Genomic DNA, 17,909 nt, shown 5'->3' on the forward strand with positions numbered 1-17,909 from the left:
TTTGTGCAAAAAACAGAATTTTCAGTAAGATAAAATTGGCAGGATCTAATTTAATAGTTAGAATTGTTTTTTTTTGATTCATTGATGAGACATTAAAAATTATCTTAATTTCTCACCAAATTCTCCCAAGATTAAATGCACTCTATAATCTAACTAAATGGCAACTACTCACCCATTTGTGTATGTTTTTTAAGCATTTTAGGACAAACAACAGACAAACTTAAATAAAACATAACTGAAATCTCCATTAAGTCTCCTGAGTTCAGAAGGAGCAATATCTGAGCAATAGCAATGTCTCAAGGAGAACAATGACAAACGCACAAGATTTAAACCAGCATTGTTTAAGTAACATTGAAATACTATTATAGCTAGTTTTTGTTTTTTTTTTAAATTGTTTTTTAATTAGTTTACATTTTTAGTTTTTCTGTTTATATTTAATTTTAATTACATTTTAATTAACTTTAATTAAATTAAATTTTTATTTTTTTGTTTTATTTTTTGTTTTATATTTAATTTAAATTACATTTTAATTTTAATTAAATAATTTTTTTGTCAATTTATTGGGTAATTGTCATTTATGGTTATTATTTTTAATAATTAATTATTTTATGTAAATTTTTGTTTTATTTACTTTAGAACATTAAGTTAAACTAAATAAAAATGAGAACTGTTTTCTTTGGCAAAATAAATGTAACTTTTTTATATTTTATTTCAGTAAAATTTTATTTTATTTCAAGTTTTTTTGTTTTTTTTTTCAGGTTTTTTTTTTCAGTTTTAGTTTTAGTTAACTATAATAATTATCTTTAAACCTCTCTTTCAGCATCTCTCTCATTGCTCCCTCTCAGTCTGGTGGCTGTTTCCAGACACTGAGAGGCTTTTGTTTGTTTTTATCGTGGTGGAAGAGAAGTGTGGGTATACTACAAACAGAGGACCGCGAGTGAAGCGGAGCAGCTCACCCTGAGCTCACGCCCCACGGCACATTCGTGCGCAGATGAAATCTCTGCCGAGCCCCAGAGTGAAACTCGGAGAAGGCCGGAATACAGCAGTGCTGCTGTAGCCCGAAGCAACTCCGTGACCCCCTTAGAAAAGTCACATTCACTTTGCTCTGGAGAAAGCAGTGAAAACGCCCCAGGGCGGCAACGCTTGCCCCCAGCCGAAATAAGAAATTAAGAGACGGAGGTGAAAAAACTTAAAATAAGTTAAGATTCCTCCCTCTGTCTGTCCTGCCTTTCTCTTCTCTTGTGATCATGAGAGGTGGTCAGATGGGCACGAGAAAAACACCAAAAATAAAAAAAACAGAAACACACAAAACAGCCAAGACCCTTAGCCAGAAGTACTGATACTCAGTACTAGGTACTTTGAAATATACACGATGGTACTGAATAATATTATATTCATAACGTCCTTAAGCTGTGACTACATTCACAATATAACACTACTGTTCAAAAGTTTAAGGTCCAAAACATTAAAAAAAAATAATAATTTTCAATAAACAATTAAAAAAAATAATAATAATTCAGCAAAGACACATTAAATGATCAAACGTGACAGTAAAGACATTTATAATGTAACAAAAGATTTCTGTTTCAAATAAAGCTATTCTTTAGAACTTTCTAATCATTGGTGAATCCTGAAAAATAAAACTCATCACAGTTTCCACAAAAATATTCATCAGCGCAACTGTTTTTAACATTGATGATAATCAGAAATGTTTATTTTTCTAATCATTGTTCATCATATTAGAGATGATTTCTGAAGATCATGTGACACTGAAGACTGGAGTAATGATGCTGAAAATTCAGCTGCGCATCAAAGAAAATACATTTTAGTATATATTCACATAGAAAGCAGTTTTTTTAAATTGTAATAATATTTCACTGTTTTTACTGTTTTTTTGATCAAATAAATGCAACCTTGCTGAGTAGAAAATAATTTTTCATTAAAGTCAAAGTAAAACATTCTGACCATCATGATTCACAAATGGTGTTTAATCTAATGCTAGTTTCATTAGAATCATACAAATTTCAACCACAGTTCTGCCACAAACATCACAGATTCACCTTCAACGGTTATAGGTGTATTTTACTGAAAAAAAAGTATTTTTATCTGGTCATCTAACACAATGCTGCTTCTCAAGAATGTTTAGACATTTTTAACTAGAACACAAGGACATAAATTATGATTTTTGGAAGTGATTTTTTTTTTTTTAGTATAGTACCCAATTTGCTGCACCAATGATGAAATACGATGCTGCATTGATACAAAAAAAGAGGCAAGTACTTCAATTCAGAAATCAATTATTCTGGGTTTCATACGAGTCATTATTTGATGAATTTGATGACAGAGATGCGTTTTTAATTTGAAAAAAGAGCCAAATGAAGTCGATTTTAATGCTGTAACCAACAACAAACCCATAAAGCGCAAACATTATCATGCTTCTGGTTGACAGTTATAATAAAGTGAAGGAGGTCAGGATGGTGTTCACGGAGCAGAAATAACGCATTTATTTAGTTAGCCTGCTTTCACTGAGGTTATGTTCAGTGAAGTATTTGACCAAACACACACACACACAGCAACAAGCAGGTTTTTAAAATGACCAGCTGACATTAACAAAGTGTTTTTTTCCAGTTTATGGTATTCAAACATTAGTCAGAATCCGTGAGGGAATACGAGCAGGCCTTCTGACGGCAAGAGCTAAACATTCACCAGATGCAGCTAAACCCAGTGACTTCATGTACAACACCATGTCGAGGAAATATAATAGTGGCGTTTCTTCATGTCTCCAGAGTGCGCGGCGTAATCCTGTGTAATGCAGAGCAGAGCTGGTAGCCATATGTGGAGCGGCACTGCGATCTGCATCGAAACAACACTGTAACGCTCTCACGGAGGACAGACGTCCAGTCCCGTTCACTGCTGTGGGAAACTGGACGAACACAGCAGGGGAAAACCCTCTGCGGTTTACTTTTGCCTCTGGTTTAATTTTGTTATGGGTAATATAAGAATTAAAGTATTTAACATCGAAACTCTGCATCAACACCCGAGAGTATGACGTAAATATCAAACACACGCCATAATATCCAGTAAGGCTGGTCAATATAGCTAAATATATACAGTACAGGTCAAAAGTTTGGAAACATTACTATTTTTAATGTTTTTGAAAGAAGTTTTTTCTTCTGTCATCAAGCCTGCATTTATTTGATCAAAAATACAGAAAAAAAATGTAATATTGTGATATATTATTACAATTTAAAAATAATTGTTTTTAATTTATTATACTTTAAATTATCATTTATTCTGTGATGCAAAGCTGAATTTTTAGGATCATTATCACATGATCCTTTAGAAGTCATTCTAATATGATGATTCATTATCAAAGTTGGGAAACAGTTCTGCTGCTTAAATTTTTTTCAGAACAGTGTGATACTTTTTTAGGATACTTTGATGAATAAAAAGTTAAAAAAAAAAAAAGAAGCTTGTTTTTTAAAATATAAATATTTTGTAATAACAATATACACTACTGCGTGTCAGTAATTTGAGGTCAGTCATTTTTTTTTCTTTCATTTTTTTAGAAAAAATCAATACTTTTATTCAGCAAGGATGTGTTAAATTGATAAAAAGTGATAGTAAAGAAAATATATTATTAGAATATATATTATTAGAATTTTTTTTTTTTTTTTTAATAAATGCAGTTCTTTTTAACCTTTTTTTCATCCAAATATAGTTAGACAGCAGAACTGTTTCCAACACTCATAATAAATCAGTAATATTAGAATGAGTTCTAAATGGATCATGTGATAGACGTGGATGTTACATGTGACACTGAAGGCTGGAGTAATGATGCTGAAAATTCAGCTTTGCATCACAGGAATAAATTATTTTTTTTAAAAGTATATTCAAATAGAAAACTATTATTTTAAGTTGTAATAATATTTCACAATATTACTGTTTTTTCGGTGTATTTTTGATCAAATAAAAAAATGCAGGCTTGATGAGCAGAAGAGACTTCTTTCAAAAACATTAAAAATAGTAATGTTTCCAAACTTTTGACCTGTACTGTATATATATATATATATCAACCAGTGCTTAATATCCATCCTTTACAATTAGGGATCAAATAATACAATTTCATATCTCAGCTTGCACTCATGTAATACGGTTCGGTGTAGAGAGGTTCGTACCTCAGTGCCTGTCGCTGTAGCTCCTGGTGAGTCCACTTTGCGTTTCTTCCGAGGGCCGATAGCGGCGAGTGCCGTCAGGTTGGCGTCTCTTTGTCTCATTTGGGCGAGTTCCTGCTGCTGCATCTGAAAACAGAAAAAAAAAACATCATATTACAGACACCAGGACATTAAGATGACAAATTGCATCCAGACAAACAGAAAATGCAAAAATCTAAAAATTATTACATGCCAACAACCAAGCTAGCTGTTGTCAAGCTGTGGCATGATGTCACAGGAAGTGACATCATCATCTGCAAAAAAGCTCATCAAATCAACACATCCATCAGTGTCTTCGACCTCAAAAATCTTTAAAACGTTGTTTTTAGTGTGTTTAGAGACATTTAGGTGTGAATATAAATGTGTGTGTGTGTGTGTGTGTGTCGGCTCACACGCTCTGATGTGATTTTTCACTTTGTGAAGTGTAAGAGGGCCTAGTGGCGCCTCAGGTAATGTCACGGTTTCCTGCGGGGCAGCCTCGCTCACAGACCCTTTCTGAGGACGTGTTTGAGCCCGAGGCCAGCGCACACACACACACACAAACGTACAGAGACATACACAGCCACATATGGCTTCACACACACACACACGGCCGTCACAGTCTGTCTGCAGTGAGGGAGTGAACCGCCCTGTGCCCGCTGGTGTTTGAGAGAGACTGTGTTGTGTGTGTGTGTGTGTGTGTGTGTGTGTGTGTTGCTAAACTGAATGAGGGCAATCAATGCAATCTTTCATGCAGTCAGTTCTGTGTGTGTGTGAGATCAGAGAGAACTGTGATGTTGCCCTCAAAATGGCATGTTATAAAGATTGCTTTGGTTTTCAACAGCCATTGCAAACTGTGTCTGTAGACAGTGAGTCTGTGGTGTCAGATGCCCGGTGGGACGCTGTCCGTCAGCACAAAGAAAAGCACATGCATGTCCCTCTGTGGTGGCATTATGAAGACATGATCATCTTGACCTGCAGCAACACCCTGGAAAAACACCCTTAGGCATCACTTTAGAGGAATAAATTCTTGTGAAACCATAAAACAGTCTTCTTTTCAGAAGAAACACCTCAGTTTGCTTTCTGTTTAATCTTAATGTTGTCTAGAAGATGCATTTGGAAGGACAGATAAACCATAAATGTCATTTCAAACACATAGTATGACTTTCTCTTTCCTCGATATAAACAGAAAATGAGATGTTTAGCAGAATGTTCATTGTAGCTCGTTTCCATATAATGAAAGTGGACGGTGATCAGAGGCTGATGGGCTCCATAGAAGTCAATAAGATCATATCATATCGCTTCAGAAGACCAAGGATGCAAATTCTTGAAAAAGGTGACAAAGATGCAATGCCCCTAGCATTCAGTCCTTAGAATAATAATAATAATAATGTTTTTATTTTAGTAAATTTAAAACATAAACCAATTAAGAAATATAACAATAGTAATAATACTACTGTACTGCAAAATAAATATTTAAAATACTGCAAAATAAATATGTTTTACTACTACTTTTACTATTACTGCTACTACTACTACTACTAATAATAATAATAGTTGTTAATATTAATATTTAAATATTATATTTTATTCAATTATATCAAAACAAATCTTATTATAGTAATAATAACATTGCACTATAAAATCAATAAACAAGTTTATTATAATAATAATAATAATAATGTTATTATAAACATTAAACAATAAATAAATACTATTGTAAAATAATAAAAGTTCTTTAATAATAAATAATAATAATAGTAATCACAATAGATATGGTTGTTATATTAATAATATTTAAATATTATTTTATTAAATGATAAAATTAAACCAATTAAGAAATTCTACTATAGCAAATATTACTGTACTGTAATAAGTATAATACAAAACAATGACAGTTATTATTACTAAACATTACTTTCATTTTTTTAACAATCAGGAAATATGAAAGATAAATAACTAATTTTTAAATAATGATAACAATAATTATAAAATGAAACAATAATAGTTATCATTATTTAAGTACTATTTTATTAAATGACCAAGAACAAATTAATAAAGAAATAAACTATCATTTAGTATAGTATTTCATATTAATAATAATAATAATACTTTTATGCAAGTGCATCCCTAGTATGGACTAAATGGTGTGTTTTTGTGGTCACCATAAGTTTGGAACAACATAAAGATGTTCATTTTTGGCTGAGCCGCCCCTTTAACGTTCAGTGGGCTGTTCACTAAGTGCTTTGACTCTCTACATCCCCCCCAGTCCTGATATCACCGTACATATCAGCAGACGCAGACCGCTGACCCCTGAGATAATCCTATTTCCGCCAGCAGCCCGCGAGCCCCCACTCAAGGGACCGAGCCGGCATGTCTGCGCAGCAGTTGGCACCAGACTCTGCGCCCGCTTCACGCCTGCAGCAACTGCCGGAGTCTCAGATTTATGGCGTTCTGATAAATGCAGGTCCCAGCGTGCCATCTGTGGTGCCAGCTCTCAGAGCTTCGCCATTACAGACGAATCACCCACATGCACCAGAGAGAATGAAGCGGGGGGGGGGGTTATAGCTCAACTATGTGTAGAGTTAGTTAAGCGCCGCGCTCATTACAGGGGACAAATTTAGAGAAATATTCATATGAATTATTTTGTCTAACTGCTAATATATTCTCAGTGCTGCTTCAAAAATAAATGTTTAATAGTTGGCTGATTGTAGAAATGGTAATTGCTCTCAGCGTTAAGTAAAACTTACAGAAGTTTTGCATGTCGTAATTACGCTCATCACATGAGAATAATGAAGCGGAGACGCTTACACACTGTACTCTGTGCAAAGAGATGCTTTCTTAAAACATCAAGTACTTATTTCCTTATTTCATCTTGTGTAACATTTCAGCATCAGAAACGATACGATAACCTTTAGCAGCCATTTACACACAAATCACACCGTCCTGTGGATGATCAATATCTTTACGTTTGGTTCTTTCAGACTTGAGAACAGTGGCTGTTGCTCTTGTACACTATGATTATTTACAAAGGTCAACACTAGGGCAATGCAATGCGATCACATGTTAAAGACTGTAAAGCAAAGTCACAGCAAACTGAAAATGTGTACAATTTGTCAATCTGAATATCTGTCTATCTCTGTGTCTGTCTATCTGACTCGCTGGTCTTCCATCCCGAATCACAGCCACACAGATCCACATCTCCAGCTTCACTTCACATACGGGTGAAGATTTGAGCTCTGTTCGTCATGATGGCCAAACCTGCCCGTCTCTATCAGCCCTACAGGACCTTCTGTTCTCCCTGCTCTCCCCCCACAGGCCACAGACCCACGGCGCTGCACACACTCTCACAGACAGATGTCTGTGCCGGAGCGGAACGGGAGGCTCGGGCTGGTTTGGAGTGGGCTTTCACTGGGCAACACTGAGGTTCAGTAACACCAGAGTCTGGAACATAAAGGACCAGCAGGGGGCAAAATCTGGCCTCTCACCCTCCTGCCCCAGGACACTGAGCAGTGCTCTGCTCTTCGCTGGAGTGCCAAATAAAAAAAAAAAAAAGTATAATATAATCCACAAAATCTTAAATGGAGTGCCAAAAAAATAAAAAAAAATTATATAATCCACAAAATCGTAAATCAATAATAAAAAAATAAATAAAAAACAATGTTTTAATTGAAAAATAATGTTTAATTTGAAGAGAAAAAATAAAAAAAATATTCCACAAATAATAACATCATAAATCGATAAAAAAGAAAAAAGAAAAAATAATTCATTGAAAAATAATGTTTAACTGAATTTTTTTTTTAACAAAGAATTACATGATTTAAATAAAAATGTTTTAAAAGAACCACAAATATAGTAACAATTCCAAAAAATATTGACCTCTTAAATAAATAATAAAATAATAATATATAAATAATAATAATAGTATATAAATAAAATAAAAATTATTATAGTTTATTTATTATTATTATTATTATTATTATATAGTTTAAAAATGTTTATTTGGAAAAAATAATAATTGTTAACATAAAAAAATAATTTTTTAATATATTTTTTTATTTAAAAATGTAACCCATTAAATACTTAACAATACTTCTGTGATGTGCCATGTTTTTTTGAGAAACAGAATATCCAAAATATATATGTATATATATATGTCCTATAGGGCAGGACATATATACATATATATTTATATCTAAAAGAAGAGAAAAATATCCAGAAGCAGAGACAAATGACATTTGAATGAATGATTATGAAGACAAAATAATGTTCATTAGAATAAAATGCACTGGTGAATCATTTCATCCCTAGAAAAATGAAAGAAGGAAGTCCAGTTTGAGTTTTATGTTGTTTTTTAAGTATCAGCATTTCACATAAATATTTACAATATCAGATAATTGCAGTTTCGGAAAAATAAAACACGGTTGTATTTCAAAAGCCAGACGATGATGAACTGAAAGGAAAAGTTATTAATTTATTATACTGAATAAAATTGAGTTTTTAGGAAATATATATTTATTAAAAAAAAAAAAAAAATGAAAAATTGCACAGTTTTTGAGCAGATCCGGTTAGAGTCATCATGTGTAAATGTGTAAATCACTGATCTCTCTGTGCACTGACCTCAGGGTCAAACAGGGCTTGACATGCTGACGCTGGGCAGAAAGACACTGAAGATCAAAACACATTCATGCAGCAAAAGCACTGGCTTTTTAAAAGCACCGGCTGAAGTTTGGTCTTTGTTGCAGCGATTTCTAGAGACCTGCAGTTCAAGCCAAACCCCAATTACACAAACACCCCAGGCGTCCCCAGGGGTCCGGCTCATTATGAGGTCACTTCCTGCTCTTAAAGCACCATTCATATTCAACAGAAACGCAGACATGTGTGCGCCGTTTGACCTTGGCTGGTATCCATCTTTAATTATTGCTGGCGTTATTAACTTAACAGCAGTGAAAACAATGGGAGCAATGCGCTGGCATGAGCAGAGAGCGCTTCACGTTATGATATGAAGGGGAATTTCAGAATAATGCATTCAAGCAACATCGTTTGCCTCCTGCGAGAGGAGATCATTAAAAACCCACTTATCTAAGTAGAAAGTGTCACCCGTGCTTGGGCAAGCAGTCTTTTCCCCTCTTAACCTCTTCTTCTTTCTTCTGTAAGTAGCACGATGTCACCTTCGACTGATCAGCTGTAATTTGCATCGGTGGCAGATGAAGAGTCGAATGCACACTGAAAGGACGGCGCAGATGATTTATTCATTCTCGAATCAAAAAGCAAAAGGATCTTCAGAGAAGGAGAGACTGCGGGCGTTGAAGAAGAGCCCTCTCGTTCTCTGGATCTCTCGTTTTCGCTCTGGACGGCGCAGCCAGGGGCCGATGGTGTGAACATGCAACGTCCTTCTAATTAACAAGGTGAATCATGCCGCCGCTCTCTAATTAGCCAACACGACAATCTAATGAAAACATGCGGATGGGGTTGGCACACTCTCTCTAAACTCTCTCTCTCTCTAGACCATCTTTCTTTCTCTCGCTCGGCCTTTTCTGTTCGTGTTTCGTGCAAACGCTCGAGGGAGAGGAGAAAGGAGTCTTTGGCAGGGGAGGTGTGAGGCCATGTTGTTCATCTTGTTGATAGTGTGGAGGGTGTAAGGTGATGAAAGTTTTTGCAGTGTTTGCGCTGGAGGTGGAAATGATGGAAATGTGTTCACTGTGCAGCTTGAGGCCACTCTTAAACGGCAGAATTTAAAATTAAAATAAATCTAAACTAAAATATTGAAAACAGAATTGCATTGGTATACAAAAGTTTTTGCAATAATAATTTTAGAATGGCAAAATGATTTTACACATATTATTCATGAAATACGAGCAGAAGGAATTTCTGTGAAATGTGTTTTTAAAATGATTCGTATTAAATTGTCTCGAGTAAAAATTCACCAGAAATTCACTGGCATTAAAAATTGACTTTATTTATTAAATATATTATTATAATCAATTATTTTATATTATATTATATTATATTATATTATATTATATTATATTATATTATATTATATTATATTATATTATTATTTCTAATACATATTTGAATATATAGTTTAATTTATTTTTTACCATTATTTAAAAAAAAAAAAAAGAAGCAAAATCATTGTAAACATATTAAGCCTCATTCAAGAAACATCAGCAGAAGGAATTTCTGTGTAAATTGCTTGTAAAATCATTCTTACTGCATGTAAATTGTTGCATCAATGTTTCAGGCAGATGTAGTATCAGTTTGAATCATACATAAACCATTCTTACATGAAGTGGTGCATAAATGTGATTTATGATTTACATTGAAATTCCTTCTACTTGTGTTTCTGGAATGACGTTTGTTGCTGCGTAAACATGGTTAGAAACAAATGATGACTGGAGGCCAGAACCATCACAGTCTAGCTCTGATGTACTGTAAAGAAATTATATAACAAATGCCTTCTTAATATACAATATAATGAAATATATATATATATATATATAATTCATCAAATTACAAGAACCTAATACTTTTATTCAGCAAGAACATATTAAATTGATCAAAAATGACATTTATAATGTTACAAAAGAAATATTGTTCTTTTGAACTTTCTATTCATCTGTGAATCCTGAAAAATAAAATGAATCACGGTTTCCACAAATATATGAAGCAGCACAACTGTTTTCAACATTGATAATAATCAGAAATGTTTTTTGAGCAGCAGATCATCATATTAGAATGATTTCTGAAGATCATGTGACACTGAAGACTGGAGTAATGATGATGGAAATTCAGCTGCGCATCACAGAAATAAATTACAGTTTAACAGATATTCACATAGAAAACGGCTATTTTAAATTATAATAATATTTCACATTTTTAATGTATTTTTAATCAAATAAATGCAGCCTTGGTGAACATAAGAGACTTCTTTCAAAAACATTACCGACCCCAAATATTTGAACAACAGTCTATAAAACTTAAAAAAATAAATAGCAATCTATTCAAACATTATTCCTCTCTCTCTCTCTCTCTCTCTCTCTCTCTGTCTCTCTCTCTCGTTGTGTTTTTCTCTCTGTTACTCAGACCCATCAGTTCATCCCCAAAAGAGTAACACTTCATTCCTGATTCCCCTGCTGCTAACATCCCAAGGAGATCCACATACAAAGAGAAAGACCTCCTACAGGCGGCCACACACACTCAGACCCATCAGTTCATACACAAAAGAGCACACACACACTCGGGCCTTTCACTGTTCAGATTCCTCAACATCTCGCTCGAAGGCAAAAATCTCGCTTTGTGTTGTTCTTTCTCTCATTACAGCACTTTGTAATAATATTCACAAACACACAGGAACACCAAAGGTATTTTTAAAGCTAGCTTCTTTTTTCCCCATTACTTCTTTCTTACGTCTGAGGTTTGACTTCAGGAATCTTAGGGATGAAACAAGCAACCACAAAGAGGAAAATAAAAACAGATTCAGGACAGACGTTTCAGTGGCTTTGTCTTTTATTTGGCTTTTTGAGTTTTGGTTTTGAACATTTATTTTTAGAATTTTGGTTGAGATTTAAATCAAATGTATCTCAAATGTTCCTCCTAGACAGAAATGACATTAAATAGAGAGCAAATGGCCACAGATTCCTGCTTTTCATCTTGCAAAAAAGACACTGGTGATCTCAAATAATATTAATAATGAACTTTATTTTATATAGCGCCTTTAAAAGTAGCATCTCAAAGCACTTTACAAAAAAAAATGAAATGAAAAGATACCAACGTGTCTCCTTTAGAAATATACAAATGTGTCTCCTTTAGAAATTCTCAGCAATGTCTTAAACTGTGCTCAGATTTGCCAAGATATTGATATGAACTGAATATTTCTCATTAAACTCTCCCAATAACATATAATCTGAGCTTCTATATACATTGATTTTATACCATTATTTATTTAATTTTTGATATTTTTATTTGTCCTAAACAATTTTTGGAGAAACGTCTGATTATCATTATTATTTTTATTATCATTATTATTATTATTATTATTATTGTGCTTGTTGTGTTCATTTCTGTTTGCATTAAGTTTATGCATAATGAAAACCATTAAAAAATAATATTTAATTAAAAAAATGAGACGAAGTTCAGACTTAACCTGAAACACTCTTGAGAACACTTTTACTTATAATTCGTGACCCAAGTAATTATTTGTGCTTGTATTAAAAGAGAAATAACCAATTGATAAAATGCATTTTTGTATGGATCTAGTTATGTTTTGCGCATAACGATGAGCACTAATAATAATGATGCTAAATTTAGCAAACATCAGTAGTTTAAAAACAGATCTGGAGTCATTTAAAACAACTTTCAAACTTTTTCAAATTGTTTTTTTTTTACATATCAGAATGATTCAAATTCCTTCCATGATGATAATATTCCCTCACATTCTGAGATCTTGGCTAAATCAATCCACACAAACTTCCACTCAGAGCGCATCTTTCCTTCTGCATAGCCAGATTTTCCAAAGGATAGTTTGCTTTACAGAAAGAACCAAAGTGTTCAGGCATTATGGGATGTTTGTGTCTGTGGCTCTTTTATGTATGTCAGTCTTATTGGATGGGGCTGCTACACACAATGCTGTGGTGTAAGAATGCAACGCTAGCAATAAAAAACAGAGAATATGACGAAGGGAAAAAAGAATGGTGAGAATGGAGGAATGAGAAACTGCAATCGCCTGAGGAGGGAAAATATTTGAGGAAAACGATTTGAACAAAGAGCCAAGAGATTCCCACCGGACACATTCAAGTTTCACGTGAAGGATGTGAAACACGAACAAGATAGAGAGAAAGCAAGACACATAGAGGGGAAAGAGGACAAAGGGTTTTCAATCAGGTCAGGGATGAAGTGAAATTCACTCACCAAACACAAGAATAAAGCATGCCACGTAATATCTTCATAAATGAGTCCGATGGACCACAGGTATATCAGACCATATTGTGGTGTTTTTTAAACTTTCAGAACTGGGTCTAATTGGGCCATTAATGGAAATATAGGGCTTCAGATTTCAAACCGTAAACTCTATTTCTGTGGCAGGCTACAACAGTACTGTCTATATCTGTTATTATATATTGAAATATTTTGCTGCTGGTGGCCTCCTACAGCCCCCACTGCCTCATCTCTATTGGTCAGTCAAACATATAGCCCCGCCCCCTAACTCCCGTCATTGGCATACAGGCAGACTGATGTTCTGAAAGCATCACAGAGTCAGTGTTTCACTAATAGTGACTGAACATTAAACTGGCACATCACAAACTAAATCTAAATATTACGAACTTCACCTTTAAGGAACAGTTCAAAAGTTTGAGGTTTTTAAAAATTGTTAATGTTTTCTTCTCTTCTCTTCTGCTCAAATAGGCTGTGCATTTATTTGATCAAAAAATCATAAAAAAAATGTGAAATATTATTACAATTCAAAAAACACTTTCTTATTATGTGAATCAGTGTTGAAAACGTAATTTATTTCTGTGCTGTGCAGCTATATTTCAGCATCATTACTCCAGTCTTCAGTGTCACATGATCTTCGAAATCATTCTAATATGAATATAATTTGCTGCTCAAGAAACATTTCTGATTATTATCAATGTTGAAAACAAATATAAGCTAATATATTATGGAAAGCATGTCTTTTCAGGTTTCTTTTGATATAAAGTTTAAAGAACCTTGCATTGATTTGAAATAAAAATCTTTAGTAACATTACACAGTCTTTACTGTCACTTCACACAATTTACATGCATCCTTGCTGAACATTATATATATATATATATATATACACACACACACACATATGACCCTGGAGCACAAAACCAGTCATAAGGGTCATTTTTTTTTAAATCATGATTTATACATCATCTGAAAGCTGAATAAATAATATTTCCATTGATGTATGGATTTGTTTGGAGGACCAATATTTGGCTGAGATACAACTATTTAAAAATCTGGAATCTGAGGGAGCAAAAAAGAATCGCCTATTGAGAAAATCATCTTTAAATTTGTCCAAATGAAGTTCTTAGCAATGCATATTGCTAAACAAACATTAAGTTTTAATACATTTACAGTATGATATTTAATTTAAAATATCTTCATGGAACATGATATTTACTTAATATCCTAATGATTTTTGGCATAAAAATCAATAATTTTGACCCGTACAATGTATTTTTGGCTTTTGCTACAAATATACCCCAGAGACTTGTGTTTTTGTTCTCCAGGGTCACATATATATATATATAGGGTGAGTAAATGATGACAGAATGTTAATTTTTAGATGATTCATCTGTTGTTTGGTCTCAGATTAAATTGCTCTGATTGATCTTCTTCTGTGTTTGCCTCCGCTCACAGTCATCAGCAGCAGCAGTATAAACTCCTGCGTTTCGCAGCACCGGGAGCCAACGTTTACTCCACCTCTGTTACTCTGTCCTTGTCTGTGACACGGCGGCCGGCGGGTGCGCTGGACCAGGGGCTGTTGTGGTAAAATGCACCGGTTTACCCAGGTGGTCAGCAGTGGTCACTCTGCGTCCTCTGCCCTGACTCTCCTCTCCGCTCCTCTCTGTGTTGAGCGGTGCCTCTCCTCTCCTGTTGAGTCTGTGGCCGCAGAGTGTCTGTGTGACCTGACACAGTGATGTATCTGCCAGGGCTTCTCTCGCTCGCTCTCTTTTATGTATTTGCGGCTTCTTTCACTTTATTTTGCCTTCTTCCTCTCTCTATTTGTCATGTGTCCCCTCACAATCTCTCCGCTTTTCTCTGCAGATTCGTTGTATCTGCGGCGAGGCGCTGCTGATTAGGGCGGGCGGCCCTGTTCCTGCATCCTGTCTCTTTTTTTGGCCATTGATTTTCACCGAGGGCACTTTAAAAATATCCCGTCTGACCTTTGGGCATCGCTGAGGACTGTGGAAATAGGTTCCCGAACACACACGCTCGATGACATTACGGGGAATCGGATGTTTGTGAAGGGCTGAAAAAGACGAATGGTTAGGAAACCTGCCCCGATCACACAACATCTGTCCATCAGACGCACACGCTTGTCGAGGCAGACACTCGTTTAACAGCGTCTCCCGAAGGAAAGACAAATCACAAGTCAGATCTCGTCGATAGCGCAACTGCAGTTTCAAAGGAGAGCAAATTGAAAAAGACTCAGGAGAAGCTTCTCATAGACTGGCAGAAAAGAGCTCAAAAATGTCTCAAACTGCGCTCGGATTTGTCCCCAATCAAATCTCAGAGATCTCAATATGAAATCATACATAATGATATAAAATGAATGTGCTTAGAAGAGCAGATCGTTTGGTTTGGGGAGAATTTGTTGAGGAGACCAAGCTGAGATCTCAGACTTTTGATTGCAGATGTTGGTATCTTGGCTAATTTGAGCACAGTTTGAGACATCTTTCTTTGGTCTTCCAGCATCTTCTGTGTATTTTGAACCCTCTCCAACAATGACTGTATGATTTTGAGATCCATCTTTTCACTCTTACACAACTATTACAAAAGGGCGGGAGGTTTTAATGTTTATTGATGATTAATAAGGATGCATTAAGAGCAGGGGGTAAACTTTTGATGTGTAAATTAATTTGTTTAAAGATATTTTTATTTAATTCTGCCCTTCAGAAGCTACATGTTTACATGTTTCCCAGAAGACAAAATAAGTACAATTTACTTATTTATCCAATGCAAAAGGTTTACACACCCCAGCACTTAATGCATCATGTTGCCTTCTTGAGCATCGTATTTAATTAGTGTTCCAAAATATGCAAAAGTATTAAGATTAAATTGCAAAACTTATGTATTTTGTAATCTGTAGTGAAATAAATTAAGTAACCTACTTATTGATAATTGTATTTTAGTGAAATGAGTTATTAAAGACATTAAATCTGACCATTAAAAAGGTATAAAATCCAAAATATATGATAAGATATAAGATATGTTAGTCAAAAATTAGAATTGTGTCATCATTATTTACTCACCCACATCGTTCCAAACCTGTAAATATCTTTTCTATGGAACACTAAAGGAAATTGTGAATAGATGAAGCTGAGTAAATGAGAGAAATTTTTTAAACTACATTTCCCCTTAAAATAAATTGTTGTGCAAGTTGTTGGTATAAACATGACTACTAGTGACACTGACAAGAGATGCAGAAAGACTCTTTCCTTAACACACACACATCACATAAGTACAGTATACTGTGTGTGTGTGTGTGTGTGTGTGTGTGTGTGTGTGTGTGTGTGTGTGTGTGTGTGTGTGTGTGTGTGTGTGTGTGTGTGTGTGTGTGTGTCCATGGTGTGGTTATATTTGTAATAAACCTCTCTCTCGCCGTTCTACCCGTCACAGAGAGTGAAAGCAGCGCAGATCAACCTCATTATCCTGATGAAAATTTGGGCAGATGTGCGAAACCTCTACGACAGACGCAAACAGCAGCTCTGTCGCCTGAAGCCCATCAGAAGATGAAAACCGGAGGAAGAACCGCACTGAGACACGACCGCGGCCATTACGCCCAGAGAAAGAGAGAGAGAGAGACGGAAAAACACCATTTCTGGTGCAACAGCAAATAAAAGAGATTTCAGCCTATTTAAAATTCTGATTGGAAACAATTCGGGAGTTTTTGATGACACAGACGGAGCGTGTGTGTGTGTGTGTGTGTGTGTGTGTGAGCTGTAGTCGTCGTTCTGTGGTTGGAAAGTTAATCTGGCTGTGTTGAGATGATGAGCTGCCTCTCACTTAACAGGGCGGAGATCCACTTTGATCACACGGCCTCTGGCACAGCCTATTACAAATCACCTCATTTACATACAGCACAGGCTGATGGGAAGACTACAATCCACTCTAAAGGGTTACACCTCTCTAATGTGGAACCGAAGAGAGAGAGAGTGAGAGGAAACAGTGGTGATACCTAAAACAAGACGGACAGATGACAGTCAGGAGATCCAGTGAAGGAGATACACGGGTGACAATTAGTTACCAAACCTTAGAACTGAGCATCAAAGTTCAGCATTCATGCATCAGACTGTTATTCCTATAATCATGTGTGCTATTGAGAAAAGGTGCGTTGATTCTTTACTAAGTAATTAGATGCATCATTTTCACCAGCTGCACCATGAAACAGGAGAAAAAATACCACAAATGCACATCTACTGTACAGAGCAGACGATCACTGATCACTTTTCACACTAAGCATCTAGCAACCACCAGAACACCTTAGAAACCCCCTAAAACACTGTAGCAACAGCAGCATGCTGAAAAACACTCAGAACATCTTAGAAACTGCATAGCAACCCCTTGGCAACCACTTCAGCATAGTTAAAAGAGGTTTGCATGAACAAAAACACTTGCATTTTCTTTAGAGATCATTAAAATTAGTATAAATAATCAGTTGTGTTAGTACAAAAAGAAATCTTGAGTTGAACATAAATAGTACAAATTCTTAAAAAAAAAGGGTTTGTTCACAATTAGTACAAAAGCAATCATGCCCTAATGCATGAGAGTAAATCGCTATAGATGGTGTGTATAATTCATTTATCTTCACAGCTCGTCAACCAGGGCTGTGCACCATTCAGAACTCAGTTGAGAATCAATTTAAATTCTAATTCCTATTTCAAACAGGATGCAGAATTGCAATTAGAATTTAAGGAGGTAGAATTTCCAGTAGCTTAAACATGTAGAGTATGGCACTA

At 35.0% G+C, this 17,909-nt stretch overlaps 1 protein-coding gene across 1 annotated transcript in view; it reads right to left on the reverse strand.

The window, feature by feature from the left end:
* The window catches only part of LOC109072510 (transcription initiation factor TFIID subunit 4-like), a 94,007-nt gene that overhangs the window by 26,367 nt on the left and 49,731 nt on the right, over positions 1 to 17,909 (reverse strand). Inside the window, 1 exon segment of the mRNA XM_042775845.1 lies at positions 4,122 to 4,301. Coding sequence (XP_042631779.1) covers positions 4,122 to 4,301 — 180 coding nt within the window.

This window comes from Cyprinus carpio, chromosome A18, assembly GCF_018340385.1.
Source record: "Cyprinus carpio isolate SPL01 chromosome A18, ASM1834038v1, whole genome shotgun sequence".
NCBI classification, from domain to species: Eukaryota; Metazoa; Chordata; class Actinopteri; order Cypriniformes; family Cyprinidae; genus Cyprinus; species Cyprinus carpio.